At 53.2% G+C, this 12,009-nt stretch overlaps 1 protein-coding gene across 1 annotated transcript; it reads left to right on the top strand.

Moving 5' to 3' along the window:
• Positions 1–1,231: 1,231 nt before the first annotated feature.
• On the top strand, positions 1,232–9,411 carry otop1 (otopetrin 1). Its single transcript, XM_020941188.2, has 6 exons — positions 1,232–1,604; positions 2,346–2,482; positions 2,683–2,741; positions 3,396–3,526; positions 5,965–6,836; positions 9,241–9,411. The coding sequence occupies exons 1-6, from the start codon at positions 1,232–1,234 to the stop codon at positions 9,409–9,411; spliced, it is 1,743 nt and encodes a 580-aa protein (XP_020796847.1).
• Positions 9,412–12,009: the final 2,598 nt, after the last annotated feature.

The raw sequence follows: 12,009 nt of genomic DNA, 5'->3' as shown, positions 1-12,009 counted from the left end.
ATTAATTCAATCATTGTGTCCTTGGGCAAGACACTTCACCCACATTGCCTCGTATGAAAGTGGTGTGTGTGTGAGTGATGGTGGTGGTCGCAGGGACTGATGGCGCAGAGTGTCATGGCAGCCGCGCTCTGTCAGTCTGCCCCAGGGCAGCTGTGGCTACAACAGTAGTTTACATCAGCAGGTGTAGAGTGAATGAATAATGTTCTGTAAAGTGTCTCTGGGGACAAACATGTCTGTGAAAAGTGCTGTATAAATAAAGACTGACTGACTCATCACTGCACGTGCACACTTATTAATCACGCTCCTTGATCTCTTGTGTAAACCCGCAGTTCACACCCCATGAGCGGCTCCTTACAGATCGATACTCGCAGAGCACAGATCGATACGCGCAGAGCACAGATCGATACGCGCAGAGCACAGATCGATACGTGCAGATCGATACTCGGCGGAAGTGTCGCTTTGATCATGTCCTCGTGACGCCTTTGTCCTCGCGCGGGCCTCATAAGTATCACGTTTGCTTCATGTCGCGCAGTTTCACGCGTGTTTCAGTCGTGTCCGCGGCGCAGGTCACTCTGGTCAGGGCTTCGGTCTCAGTGACGCGCCGGGAGCCCCTCTGAGCGTGTGGACGCAGCGGGACGTGCACTTCTCGGGACTTTGCGGGTGTTTCACGGAGTTATGTTGCTTGAAGTTTCACAAAAAGCTTTTGTTGGTTTGTTCAGTGAAACTCGACTCTTTCTGTTGGAGAGGCTTTAGCGCGCGCGCGGCGGGCGGAGGAGGACCTGAGCTCCGCGCGCCTCCAGAGCCTCTGATACTCTGGGATTACTCCGCTCGGTCTTTACTCTTCTCTTACTTTTCTCTTACTCTTTTTGTGGGACCGGGCCGTGCGCCGTGGCCGCGCTCGGGGCGCTTTGGGTGACTGGGTGCGTCTTTGCGCGCGTGTGGGCAGTGAATGGTTGGCACGCGGGCGCAGAGACTTCCCTGAAATATCGGTCTGTTGGAGGAGACGTGAAACCGATCCGCCGTGAGTCAGCTGCTCCGGGGTGAAGGTGCGCGAGGCGGCCGCGGGTCCGAGTCCGGACATCGAAAGAATGCGCGTGAACTGAGCCGCCGCGCGCGGATTAAATGAGCGTGTTTGGCACCGGCCTCGCGCGCAGAGGTGACACACTTGCCCGCCCCTCCGCGCACTTATAGCGGCCGCTCCGTTTCGTCGTGGCCGTTTAAAGCGCTCAGGATGGCGGAGCACAGCGGGCTGGACATCATGTGTCCGAACAACTACTGCCACAGCTCCGCGTCCTCCTCCAGCTCCGAGCGCGACAAGAGAATGTTCTCCCGGATCAAAACAAGCCTGTCCGCGGACTACCCCAAGAAGAACGCGGAGATCCTGAGCGGTCAGTACGGCACCAACCTGCTGCTCATCGGGGCCGCGCTCATGCTCGCCATCGCCAACCACGGCCCCGCGGTGCGCGAGGAGCACCTGCTCGAATTCCTCAGCGTCGTCATGGGGCTGCAGCTCGCGTGGATGATGTGGTACATCCTCGTGCGGGTCCGGCACAACAGTGCGCACACGGAGAAGGACAAACACGTTACGACCTGTTGGATCCGAGGTGGGTCATTCTTGGTATGGACACTTTTACGCACATTTTATGCACAGGGTCAGTCTGGTTATGAAGACTATTAGACACAAGGTTAGTTTGGGTATGGATACGTTTATGCAAACTTTACGCACAGGGTCAGTTTGGATATGGAGACCTTTACGCAAACTTTACGCACAGGGTAAGTTTGAGCATGGAGACTTTTATGCAAACTTTACGCACAGGGTCATTTTGGGTATAGAGACCTTTATACAGACTTTACGTACAGCGTCAGTTTGGGTATGGAGACCTTTGTGCAAACTTTACGCACAGGGTCAGTTTGGGTATGGAGACTTTTACGCACACGGTTGGTCTGGGTATGGAGATCTTTATGCAAACTTTACGCACAGGGTCAGTCTGGATATGGACACTTTTACGCACAGGGTCAGTCTGGGTATGGAGACTTTTAGTCACAGGGTCAGTCTGGGTAGTCAGGAGACCATTACGCACACTGTAGGCACACGTTCCCTCCCCCGAGGTTAAAACACGGCTACGTGTTTTTGATTTATGTCAACATGTCATGAGAGTGTGGGGCGGTCAGGGTCTAGTGGGTAAGGATGCTTTGGTGCGGAGGGGCGGGTGGGTTGGACACTGCTCCTGTTGTTGACCGTGTGACCTCTCTCTCTCTCTCTCTCTCTCTCTCTCTCTCTCACACACACACACACGCACGCTCTCTCTCTCTCTCTCTGTCTCATGTCTCTCTCTCTCTCGCAGGTGGTCTGACGCTCCTCGCGCTGCTCTCCCTCGTGATGGACGCGTTCCGTATCGGTTATTACGTGGGCTATCACGCATGCGTGTCGGCGGTGCTCGGGGTGTACCCGGTGCTCCACGCAGCGCACACTATTGCTCAGGTGAGTTTCAGATAATCTTTCACGGACTGAGGCTGCGTAGGAGAAAGCGCTCTTTGTCCGCGCACGTAATTCTACATAATCCGCTCTTTGTTTGTGTTTTTGGGCTGTAACGACACGCGCACGCGCACGCACTCACCTGCTGCCGCCTCAATAATTCATGATCAGTGACGTCATCACGTCTGTCTGTTTCTTTGGCGCAGGTGCATTTCCTGTGGTTCCACATTAAAGACGTCATCAAGTCGTTCGAGACGTTTGAAAGGTGCGTGTGAAAAAAAGTACACACGTGTGTGTCTGTGTGTGTCCGTGTGTGTGTGTATCTGTGTGTGTGTGTGTGTGTCTGTGTGTGTGTGTGTCTGTCTGTGTGTGTGTGTGTGTGTCTGTCTGTGTGTGTGTGTCTGTGTGTGTGTCTGTGTGTGTGTCGGTGTGTGTGTCTGTGTGTGTGTCTGTGTGTGTGTGTCTGTGTGTCTGTGTGTCTGTGTGTGTGTGTGTGTGTCTGTGTGTGTGTGTGTCTGTGTGTGTGTGTCTGTGTGTGTGTGTGTGTGTGTGTGTGTCTGTGTGTGTGTGTGTGTGTGTCTGTGTGTGTGTGTGTCTGTGTGTGTGTGTGTGTGTGTGTGTGTGTCTGTGTCTGTGTGTGTGTCTGTGTGTCTGTGTGTGTGTCTGTGTGTGTCTGTGTGTGTGTGTGTGTCTGTGTCTGTGTGTGTGTGTCTGTCTCTGTGTGTCTGTGTCTGTGTCTCTGTGTGTGTTGGATTTTGTAATGAAATTTTATCCAAAAGGAAAACGCACAAATGTTTTTGATTATTCACTAAACCCACGAGCTCAGTGTTCCTCTGTGTCATTTCACATTTTATCTCTGTGTTTGTGTGTGTGTGTGTGTGTGTGTGTGTGTGTGTGTGTGTGTGTGTTTGCGGCGCAGGTTCGGGGTGATCCACGCCGTCTTCACGAACCTCCTGCTCTGGTGCAGTGGAGTCATGTCCGAGGCCGAACACTTCCTGGAAAATCACATCAGGAGAAACAACGAGGAAAACCCCGGGAACTTCAGCACAGGTGAGAGAGAGAGAGAGTCCCCACAAGTCACCACGAGACGGAGAGAGAGAGAGAGAGTCCCCACAAGTCACCACGAGACGGAGAGAGAGAGAGTCCCCACAAGTCCCCACAAGATGGAGAGAGAGAGAGCGAGTCCCCACAAGTCACCACGAGACGGAGAGAGAGAGAGAGAGGGAGGGAGGGAGGGATGGAGAGGAGAGAGAGAGAGAGTCCCCACAAGTCACCACCAGACGGAGAGATGGAGAGATGGACAGACGGAGAGATGGAGAGAGAGAGAGAGAGAGAGAAAGAGTCCCCACAAGTCACCACCAGACGGAGAGATGGAGAGATGGACAGACGGAGAGACGGAGAGAGAGAGAGAGAGAGAGAGAGAAAGAGTCCCCACAAGTCACCACCAGACGGAGAGATGGAGAGATGGAGGGAGGGAGAGAGAGACGGAAAGAGAGACGGAGAGATGAAGAGAGGGAGAGAGAGAGACGGAGAGACAGAGAGAGTCCCCACAAGTCACCACCAGACGGACAGATGGAGAGAGAGAGAGAGAGACGGAGGGAGAGACGGAGGGAGGGAGGGAGATAGATGGAGAGAGGAGGGAGAGAGAGGGAGAGAGAGACGGAGAGAGGGAGGGAGAGAGACAGAGGGAAGGAGAGATGGAGAGAGGGAGAGACGGAGGGAGGGAGGAGGGAGAGAAGGAGGGACTAGGGAGAGAGAGACGGAGCGACAGAGGGATGGAAGGCAAGACTTAGACAGGGAGGGGGGACGGGGGGAGGGAGAGACGGAGAAGGGAGGGAGGGACGGAGATAGAGATGGAGAGAGAGACGGCGAGACGAAGGAGAGAGACGGAGAGAGGAAAAGACGGAGGAGGGAGGGAGAGAGATGGAGGGAGGGAAAGACGGAGGAGAGAGAGAGATGGAGAGAGGGAGAGACGGAGGAGGAAGAGAGAGAGATGGAGGGAAGGAGAGACGGAGAGAGGGAGGGAGAGACGGAGAAGGGAGGGAGGGACGGAGCTAGAGATGGAGAGAGAGACGGAGAGACGAAGGAGAGAGAGACGGAGAGAGGAAAAGATGGAGGAGGGAGGGAGAGAGATGGAGGGAGGGAAAGACGGAGGAGGGAGGGAGAGAAACGGAGGGAGGGAGAGACGGAGGGAGAGAAAGAGGGAGGGAGAGAGAGAGGGAGGGATGGAAGGAGGGAGAGAGAGAAGCCCACACAGGAGTGACAAACCTGCAGGTTAAACTCTGTGTGACAGAGAAAGAGAGAGAACGAGAATGTGTGTGTGTGTGTGTCTGTGTGTGTGTGTGTGTCTGTGTGTGTGTCTGTGTGTGTATGGTGTGTGTGTCTGTGTGTGTGTGTGTGTGTGTGTGTATGGTGTGTGTGTCTGTGTGTGTGTGTCTGTGTGTGTATGGTGTGTGTGTCTGTGTGTGTGTCTGTGTGTGTATGGTGTGTGTGTCTGTGTGTGTGTATGTGTGTCTGTCTGTGTGTGTCTGTGTGTGTGTCTGTGTGTGTGTGTGTGTCTGTGTGTGTGTGTGTCTCTTTAATTAAAGGGTCTGAGCCAAGTCCTCATGTTCCTCTGGATCTGGATTCGTCCTGATCTTGTTCTGCTCAGGTTCAGTTTCACAAATCTGCACTGTTCCCCCCGTGTGTGTCAGGTCCCTCCCCGTGTGTGTCAGGTCCCTCCCCGTGTGTGTCAGGTCCCTCCCCGTGTGTGTCAGGTCCCTCCCAGTGTGTGTCAGGTCCCTCCCTGTGTGTGTCAGGTCCCTCCCTGTGTGTGTCAGGTGCCTTCCCCGTGTGTGTCAGGTGCCTTCCCCCCCGTGTGTCAGGTCCCTCCTCGTGTGTGTCAGGTCCCTCCTCGTGTGTGTCAGGTCCCTCCTCGTGTATGTCAGGTCCCTCCTCGCGTGTGTCAGGTCCTCCTCGTGTGTCAGGTCCCTCCTCGTGTGTGTCAGGTCCCTCCTCGTGTGTGTCAGGTCCCTCCTCGTGTGTGTCAGGTCCCTCCCCGTGTGTGTCAGGTCCCCCCGTGTGTCAGGTCCCTCCCTGTATGTGTCAGGTCCCTCCCCGTGTGTTAGGTCCCTCCCCGTGTGTGTCAGGTCCCTCCCCGTGTATGTCAGGTCCCTCCCTGTGTGTGTCAGGTGCCTTCCCCGTGTGTGTCAGGTCCCTCCTCGTGTATGTCAGGTCCCCTCCCCGTGTGTGTCAGGTCCCTCCCTGTGTGTGTCAGGTCCCTCCCTGTGTGTGTCAGGTGCCTTCCCCGTGTGTGTCAGGTGCCTTCCCCGTGTGTCAGGTCCCTCCTCGTGTGTGTCAGGTCCCTCCTCGTGTGTGTCAGGTCCCTCCTCGCGTGTGTCAGGTCCCTCCTCGTGTGTGTCAGGTCCCTCCTCGCGTGTGTCAGGTCCCTCCTCGTGTGTGTCAGGTCCCTCGCTCTTCTTCATGTGTTGTTTCTTGTTTTTCTTCAGATTTCTCGGAGCCTGAGTGTAACTGCTCGACGTCGACGTGTTCGCTCTTCGCCAACAGCCTCGTTTATCTTTACCCGTTTAACATCGAGTACCACATCTTCGTGTCGGCCATGTTGTTCGTGATGTGGAAGAACATCGGTCGGACGCTGGAGCGGCGCGGCTCTCGTCTGCGCCCGCTGCCCATCAGCCGGTCCCTGAGCGTGGGTCCGGTCCTGGGGCTGTTGGCGTTGGCGAGCACCATCACGGTGCTGGTGGTTTATCTGACGCACGTGGAGATGAACGAGGAGACGCGGCGGGCGGCGGTCTCCATGTACTACATCTACGGCATCGTGATGCTGCTGAGCATGTGCGGCGCGGCGGCGGTCGGGCTGCTGATCTACCGCGTGCAGCACTGTCCCTTCGACACGTCCAAAAACCCGTCTCGACAGCTGGACACGCAGCTCCTGGTCGGCTCGTCCGTGGGCTCGTGGCTCATGTCCTGGTGCAGCGTGGTTTCCGTGGCGACCAGCAGTAGCTCCGCCCCTCACCGCTGGACCAACGGGCTTTACTCGCTGCTGATCGTTCTGGAGAAGTACGTCCAGAACCTCTTCATCATCGAGTCTCTGTACCGTCAGGAGGAGGCGGAGCTGCCCGCCGCGCCAGAGATTTTCTCCGTCACTTCGTCTCTGGCGCCCCCTTACGGCGGCATCATAAACCGCGCCTACGAGACGCAGGAGCGCGGGATAGAGGAGGGGGAGGAGACCGCCGTGGTCTATGGCCGAAAACCCTCTCAGGTGCCGCTCCCCGTGGGCACCAACCTGCCCCCGCCCCCCCGACTCAAGAGGAAACTGCTCAAGAACATCGCGCTCTTCCTCACCATGTGCAACGTCTGTGTGAGTGTGTCAGATGCCGATTTCGGTGTTGTTCCATTTCGGTGTTGTTCTGTTTAGGTGTTGTTCCTCATCGGTGTTGTTCTGTTTTAGTGTTGTTCTGTTTCCGTGTTGTTCCTCTTCAGTGTTGTTCTGTTTCGGTGTTGTTCTGTTTCGGTGTTGTTTTGTTTCGGTGTTGTTCCTCTTTGGTGTTGTTCCGTTTCGGTGTTGTTCTGTTTCGGTGTTATTCTGTTTCGGTGTTGTTCTGTTTCGGTGTTGTTCCTCTTTAGTGTTGCTCCTCTTCAGTGTTGTTCAGTTTCCGTGTTGTTTTGTTTCAGTGTTGTTCTGTTTCGGGGTTGTACGTCTTTGGTGTTGTTGTGTTCAGGGTTGTTCCCCTTCGGTGTTGTTCTTCTTCGGTGTTGTTCTGTTTCGGTGTTGTTCTGTTTCGGTGTTGTTTTGTTTCGGTGTTGTTCCTCTTTGGTGTTGTTCCGTTTCGGTGTTGTTCTGTTTCGGTGTTATTCTTCGGTGTTGTTCTGTTTCGGTGTTGTTCCTCTTTAGTGTTGCTCCTCTTCAGTGTTGTTCAGTTTCCGTGTTGTTTTGTTTCAGTGTTGTTCTGTTTCGGGGTTGTACGTCTTTGGTGTTGTTGTGTTCAGGGTTGTTCCCCTTCGGTGTTGTTCTTCTTCGGTGTTGTTCTGTTTCGGTGTTGTTCTGTTTTGGTGTTGTTCCTCTTCGGTGTTGTTCTGTTTCTGTGTTGTTCCTCTTCGGTGTTGTTCTGTTTTGGTGTTGTTCCTCTTCGGTGTTGTTCTGTTTTGGTGTTGTTCCTCTTCAGTGTTGTTCTGTTTCGGTGTTGTTCTGTTTCGGTGTTGTTCCTCTTCAGTGTTGTTCTGTTTCTGTGTTATTCTGTTTCAGTGTTGTTCCTCTTCAGTGTTGTTCTGTTTCGGTGTTGTTCTGTTTCAGTGTTGTTCTGTTTCGGTGTTGTTCTTCTTCAGTGTTGTTCCTCCTCGGTGTTGTTCCTCTTCTGTGTTGTTCTGTTTCTGTGTTGTTCTTCTTCAGTGTTGTTCCTCCTCGGTGTTGTTCCTCTTCAGTGTTGTTCTGTTTCAGTGTTGTTCTGTTTAGGTGTTTTTCCTCTTTGGTATTGTTCTGTTTTGGTGTTGTTCCTCATCGGTGTTGTTCTGTTTTAGTGTTGTTCTGTTTCAGTGTTGTTCTTCTTTGGTGTTGTTTGGTTTCGGTGTTGTTTTGTTACAGTGTTGTTCTGTTTCGGTGTTGTTCCTCTTCGGTGTTGTTTTGTTTCGGTGTTGTTCTGTTTCGGTGTTGTTCTTTTTCGGTGTTGTTCTGTTTCGGTGTTGTTCTTTTTTGGTGTTGTTCTTTTTCGGTGTTGTTCTGTTTCGGTGTTGTTCCTCTTCAGTGTTGTTCTTCTTTGGTGTTGTTCGGTTTCGGTGTTGTTTTGTTACAGTGTTGTTCTGTTTCGGTGTTGTTCCTCTTCAGTGTTGTTCTGTTTCGGTGTTGTTCCTCTTCGGTGTTGTTTTGTTTCGGTGTTGTTCCTCTTCGGTGTTGTTCCTTTTCGGTGTTGTTCTTTTTCGGTGTTGTTCTGTTTCGGTGTTGTTCCTCTTTAGTGTTGCTCCTCTTCAGTGTTGTTCAGTTTCCGTGTTGTTTTGTTTCAGTGTTGTTCTGTTTCGGTGTTGTACGTCTTTGGTGTTGTTGTGTTCAGGGTTGTTCCCCTTCGGTGTTGTTCTGTTTCGGTGTTGTTTCGTTTCGGTGTAGTTCCTCTTCAGTGTTGTTCTGTTTCGGTGTTCTTCCTTTTCGGTGTTGTTCTGTTTCGGTGTTGTTCTTTTTCGGTGTTGTTCTGTTTCGGTGTTGTTCTTTGTCAGTGTTGTTCTGTTTCGGTGTTGTTCCTCTTCAGTGTTGTTCTGTTTTGGTGTTGTTCCTTTTTGGTGTTGTTCTGTTTCGGTGTTGTTCTTTTTCGGTGTTGTTCTGTTTCGGTGTTGTTCTTTTTCTGTGTTGTTCTTTTTCGGTGTTGTTCTGTTTCGGTGTTGTTCCTCTTTAGTGTTGCTCCTCTTCAGTGTTGTTCAGTTTCCGTGTTGTTTTGTTTCAGTGTTCTTCTGTTTCGGTGTTGTACGTCTTTGGTGTTGTTGTGTTCCGGGTTGTTCCCCTTCGGTGTTGTTCTGTTTCGGTGTTGTTCTGTTCGGTGTTGTTTCGTGTCGGTGTTGTTCCTCTTCAGTGTTGTTCCTCTTCAGTGTTGTTCTGTTTCGGTGTAGTTCCTCTTCAGTGTTGTTCCTCTTCGGTGTTGTTCCTCTTCGGTGTTGTTCTGTTTCGGTGTTGTTCTGTTTCGGTGTAGTTCCTCTTCAGTGTTGTTCCTCTTCGGTGTTGTTCCTCTTCGGTGTTGTTCTGTTTCGGTGTAAACTGGACTTGACTCTGTCTTGTGTTGCAGTTGTGGATCTTGCCGGCGTTCGGCTGCCGGCCTCAGTACGATAACGGTCTGGAGGAGGAGACGTTTGGATTTTCCATCTGGACGACGGTTTTAAACTTCGCCATTCCCCTGAACCTGTTTTACCGGATGCACGCCGTCGCCTCGCTCTTCGAAGTCTTCCTCCGCGTCTGACCGTGCACGTGAACCAGACCGTGCACGTGAACTGTGAACAGGACCGTGCACGTGAGACTGTGAGCGTGCACGTGACCAGGAGCATGCACGAGACTGTAAGCGTGCACGTGACCAGGAGCGTACACGAAACTGAGCGTGCACGTGACTAGGAGGGTGCATGAGACTGTAAGCGTGCACAAGACCAGGAGCGTGCACGAGACCAGGAGCATGCAGGAGACTATGTCTGTGCACGTGAACTGTTAACGAGACTGTGCACGTGACCTGAGGCGGCGTGCACGTGACCTGAGGCGGCATGCACGTGACCTGCGGCGGCGTGCACGTGACCTGAGGCGGCGTGCACGTGACCTGAGGCGGCATGCACGTGAGGGGAGGAGGGGCTGAGGTGGAGTCTCTCCTCTCTCCTCCTCACAGCGAGAGGGTCCCTGGTTCGACTCCCTGGTCTGTCCATGTGTCCGTGTGGAGTTTACTTGTGTCTGGGTCGAGTCTAGACCAAGACTAAGACCAAGACCAGGATCAAGACCTGGATCAAGACCTGGATCAAGACCTGGATCAGGATCCCACTGCTCCAGACTGAGGTCATGTGTCGCCCAGAGACGCTGAGAAAGAATTTATTTAAAGGAGCAAGAAAATGAACTGAACCTCTGCTGCTCTTCTCACCTCCTCCTCCTCCTCCTCCTCCTCCTCCTCTCCTCCTCTCCTCCTCCTCCTCCTCCTCCTCCTCTCCTCCTCCTCTCCTCCTCCTCCTCCTCCTCCTCTCTCCTCCTCCTCCTCTCTCCCTCCTCCTCTCCTCCTCTCCTCCTCCTCCTCCTCCTCCTCCTCTCCTCCTCCTCTCCTCCTCTCCTCCTCTCTCCTCCTCCTCCTCCTCTCCTCCTCTCCTCTCTCTCCTCCTCCTCCTCCTCCTCCTCCTCTCTCTCCTCCTCCTCCTCCTCCTCCTCTCCTCCTCTCCTCCTCCTCTCTCCTCTCTCTCCTCCTCCTCCTCCTCTCTCCTCCTCCTCCTCCTCTCTCTCTCTCCTCTCCTCCTCCTCCTCCTCCTCCTCCTCTCCTCCTCCTCCTCTCCTCCTCTCCTCCTCCTCCTCCTCCTCCTCCTCCTCCTCCTCCTCCTCTCTCCTCTCCTCCTCTCCTCCTCCTCCTCTCTCCTCCTCCTCCTCCTCCTCTCCTCCTCTCCTCCTCCTCTCCTCCTCCTCCTCCTCCTCCTCCTCTCTCCTCCTCCTCTCCTCCTCTCCTCCTCCTCTCCTCCTCTCCTCCTCCTCCTCTCCTCCTCCTCCTCCTCTCTCCTCCTCTCTCGTCCTGATTGGCTTTGAGGTTTGTGCAGATGAGGATTTGGGGAGTTACATTTATTTAAATTTTCTCCTTTCAGAGTTAAAAAATAAATAAATAAATAAAAAATACTGCTGCTTTAAAAAGATCCAAACAGATCTAAGCTCCTGTTCCCCCAGTGGTGCCACGAGGTCGTCTTCAGTCCTGGTTCAGTCCTGGTTCAGTCCTGGTTTAGTCCTGGTTCAGTTTAAATGGGGGTAAATATAAAGTTCTCATTCAAGTGGTTGATGTTTTCTATGGTGCCATAATTCTAAAATCAGAACTGGTCCAACCTCATGTCCTGGTCCTGGTCCGGTCCTGGTCCTGGTCCAGTCCTGGTCCTGGTCCGGTCCTGGTCCTGGTCCTGGTCCTGGTCCGGTCCTGGTCCTGGTCCGGTCCTGGTCCGGTCCTGGTCCTGGTCCAGTCCTGGTTAAATCTTGGTTCTCATGTGTGTTCATGTTTGTTTTAGTTTTTTTATCAATCTGTAAAAATCCAAATGATGATGATGATTATTTTTATTTTTATTATTATTATTTGAAAGTCTCGGTGCTGGAAAATGCAGATTTTTTTCTTGTATCCAAATAAACCAAAGTATTTTCAGACGCACGTGAGGTTGGAGTGTTTTTCTGTCACGTGCAGCGCAGCGCTGAGCCACACGGGGGCGACACACACCCGCGTTTACTCCGAGCTCCAACACTTCCCTCACATTCCTCTGAGTCCTGAGTCCTCCGCGCGCAGCTGCGAGTCTCACACTAACACTGAGCAGAGTGAAAGAGCCGCCTCCTCTGCGCTGTTCACAGATGTGTGTGTGTGTGTGTGTGTTTACAGATGTGTGTGTGTGTTTGTGTGTGTGTGTGTGTGTTTACAGATGTGTGCGTGTGTGTGTGTGTGTGTGTGTGTGTGTGTTTACAGATGTGTCCCGGCTCCTCTGTGGTTCTGTGCGGTTTTGGTTATACAGATTTGTCCCTCGGGTCAGACTCGCGTCACGGTCGCGTCACGGTCGCGTCACGGTCGCGTCACGGTCGCGGTCTTGTTGCTGTTTGTCTCAGTTTTGTGCCAAAGGTTAAACGCGAACGCGGCGCGGTGCAGACGCGGTGCGGACGCGGCGCGCACGAGGTCAGGGATTATTGTTGAAGTGTCGCACTGATGTGACAGGCGCGCGGACGCCGCTAAAAATAACCGTGACGTTTAAGCGGGAAACGAGCGCGCGTGTATTTGTGCACGCGCCTCTGACCCGAGGCGAGAGTGACTCACCTGAGTGTGACCCGCGCACGAGCTCACAGTGTGTCAGGGAACAGTGTG

Source organism: Boleophthalmus pectinirostris, unplaced genomic scaffold (genome assembly GCF_026225935.1).
Source record: "Boleophthalmus pectinirostris isolate CB_2022bp ecotype Guang Dong unplaced genomic scaffold, ASM2622593v1 HiC_scaffold_3, whole genome shotgun sequence".
Taxonomy (NCBI): Eukaryota; Metazoa; Chordata; class Actinopteri; order Gobiiformes; family Gobiidae; genus Boleophthalmus; species Boleophthalmus pectinirostris.
Note: the sequence above shows the minus strand (reverse complement) of the source record. Positions and strands in the feature narration are given on the sequence as shown.